Genomic DNA, 17215 nt, shown 5'->3' on the forward strand with positions numbered 1-17215 from the left:
AAGTTGCAAACTTCGACATTGTTGATAAGCGCACAACTGCCTGGCAATGAAATCAGTGCAGTGGTGAGGTAAAAGCACAAGATAAGAAACGCTCTTCACAAGATAATGGCGACATATGGTGAAGCTTTAACTGACTGCTTCCAGACGACGCTCCATCAGTAAACGCATGAAAGCATGCATGAAAGTCTTTTTGACGCTGCGTCGACGAGTTCCCTCACCTGATATGATCGAAGGGTCATACCAACTCAGACCCTGTGTGCTCTTTGTATGTCTATGCGTAAAGCAACAACGCCTCAGAGATGCGATGCTCACACGCTCACACAACGTATTTGTCTAGTACCTTCTTCCAAGATGGACGCTCACTGCGTCGTGTTCGTAATTGGGAACCTCGCATAAACAACATCCTGAATGATCCGTAAGCTTGGCGTCCAACCTGTAAAATTCAATGTTATGAGCATTCTGAATAATTTCATGGTCAATTTATGTATGGTTCGGTTGTTGCAAAGTGCGTCTGTAATGTAAACATACATCTCACAAGGACGTCCTTCGCGACTTCGTAGAGTGTAGAGTTTCGTATGTCACACACATGCAAGTGGCTGCGTGTTAACAGCTCAGAGGAGAAAATGTGCTTGGCTTGCTGTAAAGTGTGCTCTTTTCCCCTAGGTCTATGCGGCCTTCCTGTTTACATCCACGGAACGCACGTATTCACACTCGTGCCGGCCTAACCACTGCAAAATGTCCGGCTCGTTGAGCCGGTCAGTTTCTTTAAGCCCTCTCGAGCCGAGTCCCCCCAGTCAACCAACGTCGGGATCACCGCCAAAACTGACGAGTCTACCTAAGGACACAAGACAACTCGCTGATCTTACCATATCACCGCTGAAGATATTCGTCTCGGCCAAAAAACGAATCAATGATGTCTTCTTGGGAATTCAAGGATATGTCGAAGAGAGCCACGCATTCCTTGCAGGTTAGCAGTTCACGTTTATGATGTGATCGTAGATTGTTCTGGAACCCGCATGTCATGGGAGAACCAGGCTTCTTGGTGGCAGGAGCGTGCACTAGCTTCATTGTTTTTGTGTATTGCAGGTTGAAACTGGAAACTAAATCGTCGTTTCCTTGTGCTTTTGACTGTGTACTGCCAATTAGTTCTGTTTAAACTTAGGTGCGTTCTGATACACAGCTGCAGCTACAATAGCAAAGCTGGTTTCAAGGCATAGAGACATCCAAGTTTCTGCTATAATTGTTTTTGCTCTGGATAGTGCGGCTGTAATTGCTAATCATGAAACATTCTGTAGCATGCACTATTTTCGATTTGTAGCGACTTATCGACGGTCCCATTTGTCTTTGACTCTGGGGCCCTCGTTTGCATACTTTCTGCATGTATATATTGTTAATGAGTAACTCTGGTAAATTGATACTCTACAAGATTGAGAACTTCCTGTGCATGTTGCATGTTTTTAGTAAACAGGTGCTGTTTATGCAAAGGAGGCAGCACAGGCAGTGTGTTAATGATGTGTTTACAAAAGAGCAATGTTTCCCTGTATATTGCCTTTTAATCTCTCAGCCATGGTTCCACTCATATTTTTGTAATGTCAGAGGTGACCCATGCCTTGGTACTGCCGACTTACATGAAATTGTTGTAGTGTTGCCCCTAAAGCTTTGAGCATCCACCTCCTATGTAGGAGATGTGGGGTTCGATCCCCAGTGCCACCAGGTAGCCACTGTGTTTAATAGGTACCAGCTTTCCCTTGGTCTGTTACGAGTTTCTTTGGGGTGAATAGGTTTGAAAATGGGCCTTTCACCCCACCTTGTGTGGGCAAAAACACCTTATGCCATGCCACACTCTGGCCAAAGCAGCCCTTGCACTGTAAACATTCATCGTTATCGCTTATGTGAAACAGTGGCTTTGAGGTCAGAGGAATTTGGCCTCATGTGACAGCAGCTCTCGCGTGACTTATTGCAGGATCTATAGGTCAGAGTAATAGGCCTTTATGTCGTATCATTGTGCAATATTGTGTCTCGCAGTAATAAGCCTGTGTTGCTGCAGTGCACATTGTTGTGCTTGTTCGTTCATTGAGTGATGTCATGCTGCTGTCATTCGCACTATGTTTAAAACTGAAGAAATGAAAACCAAATGTTAAAAAAAACTGGTCCTTCAACTGGTTTTTGCTTGTTGGCAAATTTTTAATTGAGATTTGGTGATTATGTATAACCTTGAGTCAGTCCTGCGTAATAAAGAACTGGCATAATCTATTTCAGTGGTGCTATTGCGGGTAAAGTCATGTGGATAAGGAATTGGTGTAATACATTTCAGTGGTGCTGTTGGGGACAAAGTCATGGGCACTAAATGTCAAATGGACAGTGAGGACAAATTGAAGTTGATCTGTATTGGTAGATTACCGCATTCTAATGACAAAGACACTACTTTAGCTGAAGACGGAGCTTTTGCAAGCCAGGAAAAGGCCAAAAGAAATGAAATACAGGCGTCGCTATCTCTGACCAACTTTGACAGTGAATTGCAGTGTGCCGACGGACTTTTTTGTGCACAGATCCCTAGGGCTGAGCTACAGTGTCGTTCGCATTTCTTCAAAACTGTGATCATGCAGTTCTTTTCAATTAGACATCACAAGTTTAATGAATGGAAGGAAAGTTCTTAAATACAATTTTCTCTTCAGCAAACGCGTCTTTTGTTGCCGAGCAAACATCAAAATGCCCAGAAAAAGCCATAGAATCAATTTTTACAAAGAACAAAATTAGGTGAAGTTGTTATGTCTTTATAAAAACACTCAGTAAGTGACATGGCTACTTGCTTGGTGTGCTGCCCTGCTGAGGGGTTTACACTTGGCTTCACCATATCCGCAGCACTTTACTTTTTCAGTATTTACCGGTGCATCATGTTTTGTGTTCATGTTCACTTTTAGCTCTCAATTCTGGAATGGAGTCATTCAAGGAACAAGACTGTGCAGAAGTGGAAAAGTTCAAAGGCAAGATTGCTGGTATTCGAGATGTCCTGTCACGTGATCACATGAAGGTGGTCTTTTTTGGCAGGTAATGCCATCATCATTAACAAAAATTGTAACTGTTCAGTGGTGGTAGCATTTTGCAAACTGGGTTTTCTGATATCAGTATGTGTACAGGAATCCAACCAGATTGAATTGTTTTGTGAGTAGAAATAAATACCATTAAGATCAAGTTTAGTGTAACCATTTAACAGAAAACTATGCTTTGTTCTTAAATCTTTGTGGTAAAAAAAAAGCTTTTCCTTGTCTGGGGAGCATACCCAGAACTGATGACTACTTAGGTTATGGCAGCCACCCCACCAATTGAGCTAATCAGGAGAGCTTGCAGATGGCAGGGTGAAGTCATATATACAGTTTCAAGCAGTGTAGGTTTTGGTCTGTTTTTTGGGGAGGAGGATCCCTTGAAGCATGGTAGATTTTTAAAGAGGACTAGTTGCAATTTAACTGGTTGAAGGGAGTGAATATTGCTTCTATTCTAACAATGACTGTATTTTGTCATTTCTTTAGGACTAGCAATGGGAAAAGCACAGTGATTAATTCCATGCTGCAGGACAAGATTTTGCCGAGTGGTTTGGGTCACACCACGAACTGCTTCCTTCAGGTTGAAGGATCGGACAGCTCCGAAGCATATCTGCTCACTGAAGACTCAAATGAGCCAAAAAATGTGGAGGTACGATTGCCACTCTCTCTGTCTTTTATATTTTTTTTCTCTGAGTGGATAAATTTTACATGAATGAAAACTGCTTTTCAGGTAGTACATGAAAATGCAGTCCATGCATCTGCTACTCATTTGTTGCCTGCCCTTTTTAAACATTGTCATTGTACCCTTTTCTGTGACTTACATCTCTTCCTTGCCCTTTTAGTCTGTGCTGCAACTTGCCAATGCCCTGAACTCAGAGTCACTTGGTGAGAGCACACTGGTGAGAGTCTTCTGGCCGAAGGACAGGTGCAATCTTCTGCGAGATGATGTAGTTCTGGTCGACAGGTGAGCACTTGCATGCAAACTGTTGCTATGCATAATGTTGCTTCCTGTGCCCAGTAGCTTCGTTTGTGTTCTTCTGCTGCAGAGGATCTCCTCAATGCTCTCTTCCCCGTCATTATTTGTCCTACATTGCTTATTAACTTTGTCACTGTATTCATATTGCCGCTGATCTTTGTAGTGTTACATATTGTAAAAGCTACCTTACAATATGTAAAAGCTACCTATATTGTAAAAGCTATTGTAAAAGCATATTGTAAGGTAGCTTTTCTCAAGAAGCCATGCTGACATTTGAAAGACAATGATTGTTACTCATGTAGAAATGTTTTTTTTTTTCATACTGAGTTGGTATGCGAATGTATAATCAATGTTGCATCTTTCGACACTCCTTCTACCTTGATATAAACACAGAAAAGGATGTCACTTGCTTTTGGAGTAGTTACAAAGAAGCCATTTCTGGTTTTATGCTCTGCTGGGTTAAGCTGAATAAAGTGCTTTTTTTTAGGAAGTTCTTGAAAACCTGTAAGGGAGGTAAATATTACTTACTAGTGAAGCACATGGCCGTAATCACATCAACTTGATCTTGCTACTGTAACGAGTGCTCATGGCTTTCTGCCTTTGTCGTTGTTATTTGTCAATATGTTGTCATGGACTAGAAGAAGAAGCAGGCAGTGGCATGGGCAGGAGCACTTGCACTAGTGCCAGAACCATGAAATCATGCCATCCCCATCCGTCATGTAGTTCTGTTTTCTTCAGCTTGCTATCATATAACAATATTTTGGATTCCTTTTTTTCTTGTAGGAATGTTTCTTTCTTATCGTAACATGCATGAGTGTTTATTTAAATGCTGTATTGTTGTAAGCTTAGAGTTGTCTCGGTGTTACTTTTTTAGTCATTTGCTGTCAGCAGTTTTCACAGAAACTTGGAAAGCTGAAAGAATCATTGATGGCAAAAAACCTACAACTTTATTCTAATAATTTAAAATACTTATGATATCTATAGTCGGATACAACTCAAGTCTGCAGTGAAACTCCGCCCACATTCAGCCTCCGCGCACAGAATTCCGCCGTGACGGAAAAGTAGTCCATTGCTTAAACGCTTCTTGTTACGTAAACAAGAAACTTATCACAAGAACAAAAATTATGAGGTCTAGAATTTTGATACATGAATTGTTTGATATAGTCAAACATTAAAAAGCTGATTTCGTTTACAGTTGCTATTGGCGAGCGGAGTAATACAGGACACCGCGGACCGCGGCCCAGTGTTAGCAAGCAACTGCTGTTTTTTTAAGTTGTATCCTACTATAGGATGAAATTTCTCAGTGTTGAATGAACAATAATGTTCTATACTTTCTGCCAAAATGTCAAGCTCACTTTGCAACCGTTTGTTCAGAAACTGTGCGGGCATTGGTTAAATTATGAATTGAATGCATTTGTTGTTATGTTTGGCACTTCTGCCAGGTTTTCTTGACAGGAAAGTAAAAAACCATGTTCAGATGTCAATTCTAAGGTTGAACCTGCTAAAACTGGCTCTCAGGTATGCCAGTCTTTGTGACCAGTGTTTTGGTTGTCAAAGTTGCAATTGTAAACACAGTGGCAGTACTAGATGCAGAAAGCTTTTTTCTTTCATTTTTAATCTGGAGGTATTAATTTCGAGCTGTATATTTTCAGCCCTGGCATTGATGTGTCCCCAAATCTTGATTTGTGGATTGACAAGCACTGCCTTGATGCTGATGTGTTTGTGCTTGTGGCCAATGCAGAGTCTACCCTGATGGTCACGGTAAGTGTTTCAGCATTTCTGTCCAATTGTTCCCACTCATAATCAGTCCAGTTACAAGAAGCATTCTTGTAGTACAAAGGAAGGCATTGTCGTCCTTTCTACTACTGGCCAGTAAAGGCGCTTTCTCATAGGCGTGCATAGAGGGTGAACGAGGTATTGGCATGATGGAGGGAAGTCTCCTGCTAGCCAAATGAAGAGGTGCTACCGTATGCTAAACTGGCCAAGAGTCCCTGCATTTTATTATGCTCAGTGTCTGGCTCATGCTGGTTAGAATGAAGCCCCGGCAGCATGGAGTGTTTTCTGCATGCAATAGCTTGCCACGGCACATGCTCATATTGTAAATGTGCTATTGCTGCCATGTTGTTCTTCCAGGAGAAAAACTTCTTTCACAAGGTCAGCGAGCGTCTTTCAAAGCCCAACATATTCATCCTCAACAATCGCTGGGATGCATCAGCGTCAGAGCCGGAGATCATTGAGAAGGTCAGTCATTGGGCCATGTTTAAGACGAGTTCTCGGATAAGATGAACAATATGAGAACATTTGTTTGGTTCTCCATAGGATTCAGTCAGTGCAAAAAAGATCAAATTCGCTTAAGATGAACGGCTTTGCGTGTGATTTGATTAAAACTAAATTTTGATGCAACTGCGAGCCTTGACCACACCCGCGCAACAGCACTTATAGGGTGCCTGCGGGACACTGTTGTGCAAAGGAAAAAAATGTTTATATGTATATATAATGCTTCCAGGCAAGAGAGCATAATCCGACAATAGTCTTTACACAACTTTGCACAGTTGGGGGGGGGGGGGGGGGGGGAGCTGTCTTGCGCAGGGAAAAGCACTTGAAGAAGCACTTGCAATAAGACGAACACATTTTTTGGTCCTTTCAGGTTCATCTTAAAGGGAGGCTACTGTACTTTAGGACACTGTTGTCAGCCTTCTCACTTCACTTTTTTTTTTCTCTCTCTCTTATTGGTTCTCTACGCTTCTTGCAGGTGCGGAAGCAGCACCTGGATCGAAATGTTTCCTTCCTGGTGGACGAGCTGAAAGTTGTGAACCGCCAGCAGGCCGAAGACAGGGTGTTCTTTGTATCAGCTCGGGAAGTACTCAATGCCAGACTGCGCAAGCAGCAGGGGCTGCCACAGCATTGTGAGTTGGCTCTTTTACCTCCACTCTGCGATGCTGAGGGGCATTTAAGCCCTTGCTACTTGTGCTTTGCAGATTAGGGGTTCTCAGACTGGGTGTGGCGAACATTGGTTCCCTTGGAGGGCTTGTTGGGTTCCTCGAGCACCTAAATTTTACATGGATGCCTTGACCTCATCTTTCCGTTCCCCACCTTGTTTCAAGACTTATCAAACTGTGTTTGCTTTTACCAGTACTTTTTCCTGCATAGCCGATCATTATTAATTGAGTTTTGGCAATTTTATGGAGGGCCATACGTCTGCTATGCAGTTTCTTTTTTTTGTTCATGCTTGTTTGGTAGGAAGGGATGGAAACCAAGATGCAGATTTTAAAGCTATTGGGGTTTCCCTGACGCTAAAAAGATCGACAATCTCTGTTATAGAGCCACAGTTGTGTGCATAGCTAGGCTTGTTATTATTTGGTCTCTCTTCAACTCTTTTTCTTTGCGCATAACTGGTCAGGCAGTGCGAGTCATTTCTGAGAGGGTCGAAGAGATTCATTGGGAAGGCCAGGTCTTCCTGTTATGCAGACTCTAAAGCTATGAACTTGCAAGGCTGGTAACAACCGTAAGCAGAAATTAAAATACTGGTTTCTTCCAAACCAAAAGGAAACAGTTCAAAAGGTGAAGCATTGCCGGTGTCAGGGTGGTAATAAAAATACAATGTTGAGCTTCCATTAGCACAACATACAAAAATTGCATTCACACTTTGAAAATGCTGCGCTAACATTAGCCCAATGCGGTTTAACCGACAAAGCTTCTTAAGGCACAGCCACACACAACAAATACTACGTCTGTCGCCATTTCAAGGCTTCTTACACCAGTGACCTCTGGAAAGGAGATTGATGTCCAGGAATGTATTGGTAGCTGGGTTTCCTTACTGAAAGCACAAATTCCACTAGTGGCAGCCAGACTGCGATAGCATTCATGCATAACTCCCATGTGAGCCGCTCATTTAGCCTTTATAAGCTGCTGCCACCATAGTCACACACATCAGTACCTCACTCACTCAGGCTTGTGAAATGGTGAAGCCGTGGATACCTATAAGCTCCTACAGCCTTTGTCAAAAGTATAGAGACCAAGAAGCTTACTCTGGGTCATGCTGTGTGGCTCGGCATTCATCGGTAGCGTTCCAAATTGAAGGTAAAAAAAACTCTTAGCTTCGCCCCTCCAAAACTTTGGGCATCCAGAAATGCTAGAAGTGCCCGCTGTAATACAGAGCTGAAACTACCAGTCTCAAAAGCAAACCCCTTGGCTCTTTTACTTTTGACAGAGCCTAGAGGTAATCTTGAGATTCGCATGCACAATAAGGGACCAGAAGATACCATTTCTAAACACCTGCCTCTATACTAGGCTTGTTTCAGATCCCCAAAACCCTATCAAGGGTGCTGCCATATCTTTGTTGTCTTGCTGTTGCTCTTGCAGCGGGTGTGGGGCTAGCCGAAGGTTTCCAAGGCAGGTATTTTGAATTTCAAGACTTCGAGAGGAAATTCGAGGTAAGGCTCGTGCTTTGTTATTTATTCTGTAGTGAGTGGGAAGACTGGGCGGATTTCTCTCAGGTGTTGCCAAATGCTGCCGCTGTTTTGCTCTTTCTAGGAGTGCCTCTCAAAGTCTGCAGTAAAAACGAAGTTTGAGCAACACACACAGCGGGGACAGAAGGTCACAAACGAGCTCCGATCCATCATGGACAGAGTGTACGAGCAGGCATCATTGCTCAAGTGAGATTGCGATTTTACGCTCATCGTTACCAAAGCTGACTGTGGGTCATTCTAACGGCAGAAAGGCTGCTTTCACTGAAAATCAAGCTTTTGTAAGCTAGATAAAACTAAAAGAGAAAATGCAGGTATTAGTGCCACGGTTGGTGCCACGGGCTGTATTCGTGAGCAAACTGCAATGACATCAAGACCAATTATTGTACATGGATATCTGAGGCTATGCAACACCGCCATTCACTTCGAAACTGTGATAATAGAGTTTCGGTCCTGATGTCAAGAGCGAGTTTCAGTCGAATGGTGGGGAAACAAAATGAGCCATTTTTAAATCAAACTTTTCAGCTATAAATGCGTCTTTTGCTACAAAAAAAAATGGCAGTATAGCCACAGAGAGCTACGGAATTCATTTTTACTTTGAGCAAAATGGGATAGAGTTCTTCCCGGTGTCCCCAGAATGGTCACAGCAACCCTGCACAGCAGGCTGATGCAAACCTGTGCTTTTCCGTCGGCTCCATGGTTGCCAGGTCAGAGAAGCAGAGCCAGCGGCGGGAGCAGTGGGAGCGGCTGCAGTTCACGCAGCAGCAGCTGCAGCTTCTGACGGAAGAGGCGAAGCAGCGCATCGGCCAGCTGGTGGAGCAGGTGGAGCAGCAGGTGGCCGGTGCCCTGAGCGAGGAGATCCGCCGGCTGGAGCTGCTGGTGGGCGAGTTCGAGCGGCCCTTCCACCCCGACCCACTGGTGCTGGGCGTCTACAAGCGCGAGCTGCACGCCTACGTCGAGCGTGGGCTCGGCTGCAATCTGCGCGCTCGCCTCTCCAACACCCTGCAGATGTCTGTTGAGAGCGCCCAGAAGGAGATGATCGGTGGGTGTCAAATTCTAGTTTGGCAATGCATCTTGTGGTAGTGCCTGTCTTGTAACTGTCTTGTCTTGTCTGTCTTGTAACTTCGTGGCATATTCAAGTGGTGGTTTAAAATCACAGAGAACTCTGGTTGGATCTCCTGAACAGATGGACAGTCACACAGCAAAGGCTGGCCTGACTGAGAAGCGTTGAGGGTAGTTGAATTTTTTGGCGATGGATGAGCAGTGAGCTTTTACCTGACAATTAATTTAGCGATGTTGCCTGTGTGTTGTTGATTTATGGATACTATTGGGGACAAAAGTTTGCGGAACACAAGTTCTTGGAAAAACGTTTATTATATCTCCACCTCGCTGCCCAGTCGCCTGATATTGGATGAAGGTATTAAATGTCTAAATGTTCCTTCCTCTGGTAACAATGGAGCTACTGTAAATGTTTCTTCCAAGAGCTCGCATCCCACAAACTGTTGTCCCCTATAGTACATGCTCTATGCTTTACCAAACTGCTTTGCCATTTGTGAAAGATGTGTGATTTTATCATTCTTTGGCCAACTCATAATGGGGAACTTTTTCATTTTTTTTTTTCTTGATTTCACTCTCATAAAAGTGCTGCTAGTTTTATTGCAAAGCTATTCAACAAATTTTACCCCCGCGCTGCTATTGAACACATTCTATTCCTTTCACTCATGCAGCAGTGATATAAAGTTGATGACAGAAGTAAACGGGCATGCTATGGATTTCTGGTCAAATTTTTACGTTGCCTACTAAAAAGTGGGAGATAAGACTTGTGCAGGTTGTTAGTGATTAGAACGGTTCCTTGCAGAGACAAAATGTTTCATAATTACTGCTGTGAGAGGCGCAATTGTACTTGGGGTCATACAACATAGTACTCCGTTTGCTTATGTACCACACCTGTACCAGGAAAGCCGTGCAATGTAATATGCTCTTTTCCGTTTCTCTGGATTCCAGGTCGTATGTCATCGCTGATACCAGCAGAGCAGCAGCCACAAATGCTCAATGTTCTGCCACGGCACAACTTTGAGGTCCTGTACCGGCTGAACTGCGAGAGCCTCTGCTGTGACTTCCAGGAGGACCTGAGTTTCCGCTTCTCCTTTGGGCTGGTCAACATGATAAAGTTTTTCACACAGTACCGCAAGGCCGACCCTGCTGTGAGTGGCAGCTATTTAAACTCGGTATGTGAGCTTGGACGTCACTTTGTTACTGACCCCAATGTCACTTGCTTAATTTTATTGCTGTCGTTTCATGGTGCACATAGTACACCACCTACAGTAGAACACTCAGTAGCTGATTAATGGGCTCGAACCTCTTTTTTTCCAGACATCCTGAGCCTCACTCAGGGAGTGTGGCTGCCTTGAAGGTTCTGAGCTGTAAATAAAGATGGCGCACACAGCCGTGTAGAGATTGTGCGCCAAAACAAGTCTGTCGAAAAATATTGCTGTTGGGAATTGGGCGCATTGTCAATCAATGGGCAGCATATAGTGACGTATCTTCCATGATAAGACCCTGAGCCATTGTAAGATAAGATATAAGATAAAGAGGTATTGCTTATATGTCTGTACCATTTATATACATAATGAAATTTTAATTGCCCCAATGATGTACATAACATTTCTTCAGTTGTAGTCTAGTGGTTCACAAAGGTTTAAAAAGCTTTAAAGATGCCTGATCTTTCTTGTATGCACACTGCTACTCTTAACCCCTTAATGAAGCAAAAAGCTTCCTGTGTGATGAGTCCTGTGTTATCACAGGAAACTTTTCTGTATGTCGACATGGTGACATCAGCAATAATTGTTGGCTCATCTGGGATGTACGGTTGTTTAACATATGGCTCATACTGCGTAAAGCTAATGTTATAGGAAAAACTCGTTAATCTGATCTTTAAGGGACCAAGAAAAACATCCGAATTATCCAAAGCTCGAATTATCGAATGACTCCAAGAAGAACTGCTGAAAACCGTTCTCTTTAACCTAAATTTATTTGATGAAAGACTGGCATAATCATGGTCAACCACCTTTAGATGAGAACTGCACGCCAGTGGCTGTTTTTCTCAGTTCCGTCAATAGTTTATTGCGTGTGTGCTGCTGGGAATGTTGAACCACAACGCCTCCAAAGTGGTAAGGGCCTCTGAGGAATCCTAATTTTACAGTGCGGTATGGTAGCAGTGGAGCGTCACATGTGAGGAGGCTTCAGTGCACAAACAGCAAACTGTACTGTCAAGTGAACACCTTGACGAGCGCAGTTTTGGTGCACTCAAAAAACAGAAAAACGATGCAGACAGAAGTAAGGTCAGAAGCAAGCAGCAAGAAGCAGACAGAAGCATTGGTGCCTGGGCAAGGAGACAACAAACGGAAAGAAGATACGAGTGATGTGCCAGTCAGCGTTCAGAAAGGCCTGCAGCTGGGCTTGGTTGGCTAGTCGGTGCATGGGTGTGGTAGCCAGTATCGCCATGGGCTGGTGCAAGGCTCCGGAAAGCAAAACCGGGGCAGATTGAGGATCCGAGCTAGTTTGTTCATGGCTACGAGGAATGACCGCAGCACAACAAAAAGTGGACAAACACAAGTCAGCACTTGTGTTTGTTGATTTTTTCCTTGCGCTGTCGTCTTTCCTTGTAGCCATGAAACCGGGGCCTTCCTATTATCATCACATCTGCCATTGTGTGCATGTGGTAGGTGTGCTGGTAACACTCCGCCATGCAATTCAGGCTTGAGAAAGCCCATTCTGATGGTTGCTTGCCGTTCCAGCCTTCTCTTAAAGCAGCTTCCCCCTGGAGCGCATCCGAATTAGTTGGTGCGAAACCCGCAGCATCCAAATTGGTGAACGTTCGACGTCATAGACTTACATGGTTGTTGACTGCTCGGCTAGGACCTCGATGGCAGTCAGTTATCTGCATTTATAAATTGATGTTGCAGAATTAACACTCCTTGACTACAGCAGCAGAAAACACAATATTTTATACCTCAGGTATGCTATCTGGAGCAGCAGGTGACAAGTGCTCTCGTGTTTAAGTGCACTCGCAAGTATAAATCCTTGTATCTGATGAGAAAGTGTGTCCAGAGAAACTTGTTTTATTACCTGCGTGTCACTACAGAAGTTCGGTTCCATGCTGTTTTCCATGCGCAGGTTCCAAGGCCACAGCTAAGCACACCACAGACACCGAGCAACGAGATCAAAGTGTTTGCAGCAGCTCCCCCAGACTACCTGGGAATTGTGCACAAGTTGGCAGTGGTCTCTCCTACACCCCAAACTGCCCTGGGTGTGCTCACTGTCGGAGGATGCGTACGTGTTTGCATCAACTTCTTCCTGGGGGAGGTCACGAGCGGCAGGGGACCCTAGTGCATTTGAGGTGTTTGTGCAACAAATGACAAATTGCGCAGGTCAGGTCACAGAAAAACGGCAGAAAGCAGCACAGCTCAGAAAAGCTGCATTGCACGAAAGCAGTCCTGGAGAGCGTACAGCTGACAGAACTTTGGGGAAATTGCTTGATTTTGATGGCTGCCACTTTAACCTTACTGATTAAAAATTTTTTCCAGAACACGTCAGGCTTGTCTGGAGTGTAGTACTTATGACAGGTGGAGTGTAGTGACTGACAGCTGATTGCAGTCATTGGGTGCTAGCAACGCCAGCTCTGCTCGTGTATTTATTTAGATAATACAAGCTACATTGAAGAGTGTCATGTCTACAACTTGGCAGCATTTGTCATATTTCTTTTTCCTTGCTTCACAGTTCTCCCCTTCTCTGCCTCATGCGATATTGATTCCTTTTGACGTGCTCCACTGATAATGTTCAGACGTTAACCGTGGCAGAAAAGCTTGAAAGCTTATCAGTTAATATCTATGCATAACAAAACCAGCCTAACACCTGCACATTAAAATCCGCACAAATCATATAGCTAGTTCTCTAGCTTCATAGTGTGCCACCCCTGAGTGTCGGTCTAAATAGAATGTACTAGCAGCTCTATGCAGTCACTGACCTTATTTCCATGTGAAAAGGACCTGTTTCCAGCCTCTCGGTTGCTTGTGCAGATGGTGCGGGCCATTGGCTGGAAGGTGATTGCCGTGGCCGTGGGCACTTATGGGGCCCTGTACCTCTTCGAGCGGCTGACTTGGACGAACCGTGCAAAGGAGCGCTGTTTCAAGCGCCAGTATGTGCAGCACGCCACCCGCAAGCTGCGCCTCATTGTCGACCTCACAAGCGCCAACTGCTCTCACCAAGTCCAGCAGTGAGTGGCCATGCACACTGTCAGCTCTCTTGGGTGTTCTGCCTTTGCGCTTTGTCGAGTTCTAGGTGTGAAAGGCTCAGAGATGGGGTTGTGCAAGCATTGCTGAACCGAGCACCCAGCAGCAGAACTCAAAAGTTTGTCAGTGGCCTGAGGAGTTTGTCAAAGTTTGTCAGTGCGCTTTGCACAGCAAAGCTGTGCTGTGAACTTCGAACTTTGAGCAATGCTCATCTAAGAGGTAAATCGGTAGCTTTCTTTGAAAAGGAGCATAAAGGGTTATCCCAATGTGGATGAAAAGAGAGGTGTGTGCTGCTTGAAAATGTTTGCTCTGTAAGGGGGCCACTGAGGCCACTGAGATTTATGAAGGTCGGCACGGTATTCATTTGCTGCCAAATGTTTGGAAATTTTCGGATATTTGAGAATCAATCCTTGGGTATCAGTTTCTCAAACCGGATATGAACCAAATAATTACCATGTTCGATTTTATTTCAAATTTCAAATATTTGCGCAGCTCCCTTTAGTCTTTAGTAGCCCTTTTTTTTTTTTCATGTTAGGTGGGAGGATGAGATTAGGAAGTTTGCGGGGATAGGGCGGCAGCATCTGGCACAGGACAGGGTTAATTAGAGAGATATGGGAGAGGCCTCTGCCGTGCAGTGGGCACAGTCAGGCTGATGATGATGAGCCTTCAGTTCTATTTGTCTTAAAATGTGGCTTCATTTCTCATTTACTTCACTACGCAGCATGATATGAAATATGATAAAACCCCTTGATTTCAAAGCTCATCGAAGCAAATAGAATGTTTTAATTAAGCGCGTTTTCGAATTACATGAAAATGAATTAAAACAAAGAGGGCAACTGCGAAGTGTTGTCAACCGCCGGTACGACAAACTCGGCCATTAGCGCATAGCACCTCAGATCTTCAAATTGATCAAGCTGGTGCAGGCTGCTGCCTCTAATTAACCGACATCGAATTATCAAGATTTTACTGTATATTTGTGGTTTTAAAGTCTTGTATGTCATCTTGGGTTATGATAGTTAATGCTTGTGGCCAAACTTGTTTTCTATTTCCAGAGAGCTGTCAAGCACATTTGCTCGCTTGGGCCATGTGGTAGACGAAGTGGTGAATGACATGGATGCAGACATTAAAAAGTTGGACAAGGAGATGGCCAAAATAGAGGAGGCCACTACCAATGCAAGAACTCTAAGGTACTGTTTGTCAGGCTGGTGTGCTGAAACTTAAGACAAGCATTATTTGATTGGGTTTCATACCCTGTGAGCATACGTGGTGACCACTTTTGTCTGATGAATTTTCAATTCCCTGTTTTCTTTTATTCACTTTCAGAAACAAGGCTGGTTACCTGATGAGTGAACTGGAGACGTTTTCCCAGCAGTACCTCCAGTATGACCAGTAGAGGATGGGAACATAATTTGACACAAACACTTAGTTGTTTGTTGAATCTGGTGGCAGAGACTTTTTGTTTCTGTTGTCTTTGTTTGGGTTTTTTTTTTCATTCTTTTTTGTTAGGATATCGAGAAGCATGCATATGTTCAATCCGAAATATTGTTTTATTTCTTTTTGCATTGCATGACCTTGTTGTGATCTGTTGATAAAATAGACATAATGATGCAATTCATTAGCAGAATTTGAAGGAATCAAAGAGGGAAATTTCACTTTTTTTTCTCTTAGCTTGCATGAAAGTGTTTTGTTGACTAACCTCTTCAGGCAGTAGCATTTAAAACTCAATCTTTGCTGACAATAGTTTTCGTCTCTACTCATATTGGCATGCATATGGAGAGAATGTTGTTTGACTTGCATTTGTTTCAATTTATGTATTTTGCAACCATTTTTCTTTTTCCCGGTTCGGAAAGCATGCATCAGTTGTTACAGAGTGGGGCATGGTTGCAGGTATTTTGCTCTCCATGCAAGTTAGGTTGCTTTTGTTTAGGTTGATGCGAATATTTGTTGTTTAATAAAATATTAATTCCATCAAGTGTTTACCTGCTTATTTGTTGAAGGTTCACAACTTCAAGGGCCTCAGAAAGAGGCTCTCAATAAACTTGCGGTATGACTGTGATGTTAAAGATGTCTCTTTGTAAATATCCTCCAGCAAGAATTTTTTCAGTGTGTTTTGTGGAAGTTGAGCTTTATGCAGACAGGTTTTCAACTTCCGCGTCTTCGCACCTTTCCCTCTCCTCTCGACAATTTCCACACGAAAAACCGGCGGTGCTCCTCCGCTGGCTGCCGGTGCACGCAGAGTGGGCACAACAATGGTAGCTGCGTGACGTCTGAAAGAATCTGGTGCGGCGAACCAATGATAACCCCCGATAGCTGACGTCAATTGAGCAACGTGGCGTCGTATGCCAGGTTTAGTGCGAAAACCCGGCACAACGTGTCGCCGTGAGGTGCGAAAGCGGTACTTTTTAAAAATGTATTGTAAATTTCCCGCTCGCTTTTGAGGTCTCGTGCTCAGCCTGAACGCTCTGTGGCTTGTACTGAACATAATGCTAGCATTTTAAAACCAAGCTCAAATACCCTTTTCTATGGCCTTTAAGGAGGTTTTTCATCACAACTTTACTGGCAAACGGCCGAACTGTTTATTTGGCTAGGTCATTTTGTTGACAAGTGATTTTTGCCGCCTCTACAAGAAGCAGGCAATGATCAGCTCAGAGCCTGCTTTAACCTAAACACACTGAAAGTTGTGATCCCTGCGCACAGTATGAGCATAGGTGTTTGAATCTGGGCTCTGTGATAAGGAATTTTTTCAGGTTTCAGGGTAAAGATTCTGGTTTTAAGATAATGCATAATGGATGTACTGTCAGTCACCATGTAGTCCACCACATTGACAATTTTTGGATTGTGCTGGTAGCAGCATTAAATGTCGAGTAGGATTAGCAAATTGAATTTGTTGACAATTGCCCTGCCTGTGTTGCATAGTCCAAACAAGATGTTCTCAATCTTTTTAACCTTAGGGGAACCCCGAAGGCTTTCAAGAGATGCTCAAGAACCCTGGATGTTTTGGCTTCCATCCCTTACAGCCTGACAAACATGTAGAAAGTAGCACAGACCACGGCACCTCAAGCAGTGCCCAAATTCTGTTAATGAGAAGCAACTGCATGCACAGTGAAATACTTTACAGTGAGCAGTTAGTGTGATTAGTCCCACAATGAAGTGGGTAAAGAAAAGGTGGGGACAGAGGCATGCATAGACTTAGGTGCTTGGGGAACCCCAAGAAGTACTCCGAAGAACCCCGGAGCTCTCCGAAACCCTCTTTGAGAACCCTTGGTCTAAACAAAATGTAGCTTCTGCAACTGCCCAAGAAGGCCATTGTCCTGTAAGGATTTCCTCCTCGAAGTCCATGGACCTTCAGGAAACGCCATAAGTGGCTGTGTCCAATGGCACATTTAGTCTCCTCGGGTTGCATTGAAATGTCTGTAGTCTTCAGCTTTCATGCCATTTCTT

General features: G+C 43.9%; 1 protein-coding gene across 2 annotated transcripts; it reads left to right on the forward strand.

Moving 5' to 3' along the window:
• Nucleotides 1-293: 293 nt before the first annotated feature.
• On the forward strand, nucleotides 294-15742 carry Marf (Mitochondrial assembly regulatory factor). 2 transcript variants are annotated; one of them, XM_089574584.1, is made up of 16 exons: nucleotides 294-415; nucleotides 664-967; nucleotides 2922-3048; nucleotides 3528-3690; nucleotides 3884-4005; nucleotides 5670-5778; nucleotides 6151-6258; nucleotides 6770-6923; nucleotides 8380-8450; nucleotides 8551-8672; nucleotides 9191-9525; nucleotides 10488-10711; nucleotides 12660-12815; nucleotides 13562-13758; nucleotides 14827-14961; nucleotides 15098-15742. In XM_089574584.1, the coding sequence occupies exons 2-16, from the start codon at nucleotides 736-738 to the stop codon at nucleotides 15165-15167; spliced, it is 2325 nt and encodes a 774-aa protein (XP_089430710.1). In that variant the 5' UTR covers nucleotides 294-415; nucleotides 664-735; the 3' UTR covers nucleotides 15168-15742. The 2 variants fall into 2 exon arrangements, with proteins under 2 accessions (XP_089430710.1, XP_089430711.1); XM_089574585.1 differs by having other exon boundaries at nucleotides 10488-10687.
• Nucleotides 15743-17215: the final 1473 nt, after the last annotated feature.

The sequence above is a fragment of the Amblyomma mixtum genome, chromosome 2, assembly GCF_055824585.1.
Source record: "Amblyomma mixtum isolate Tamu chromosome 2, ASM5582458v1, whole genome shotgun sequence".
Lineage (NCBI taxonomy): Eukaryota > Metazoa > Arthropoda > Arachnida > Ixodida > Ixodidae > Amblyomma > Amblyomma mixtum.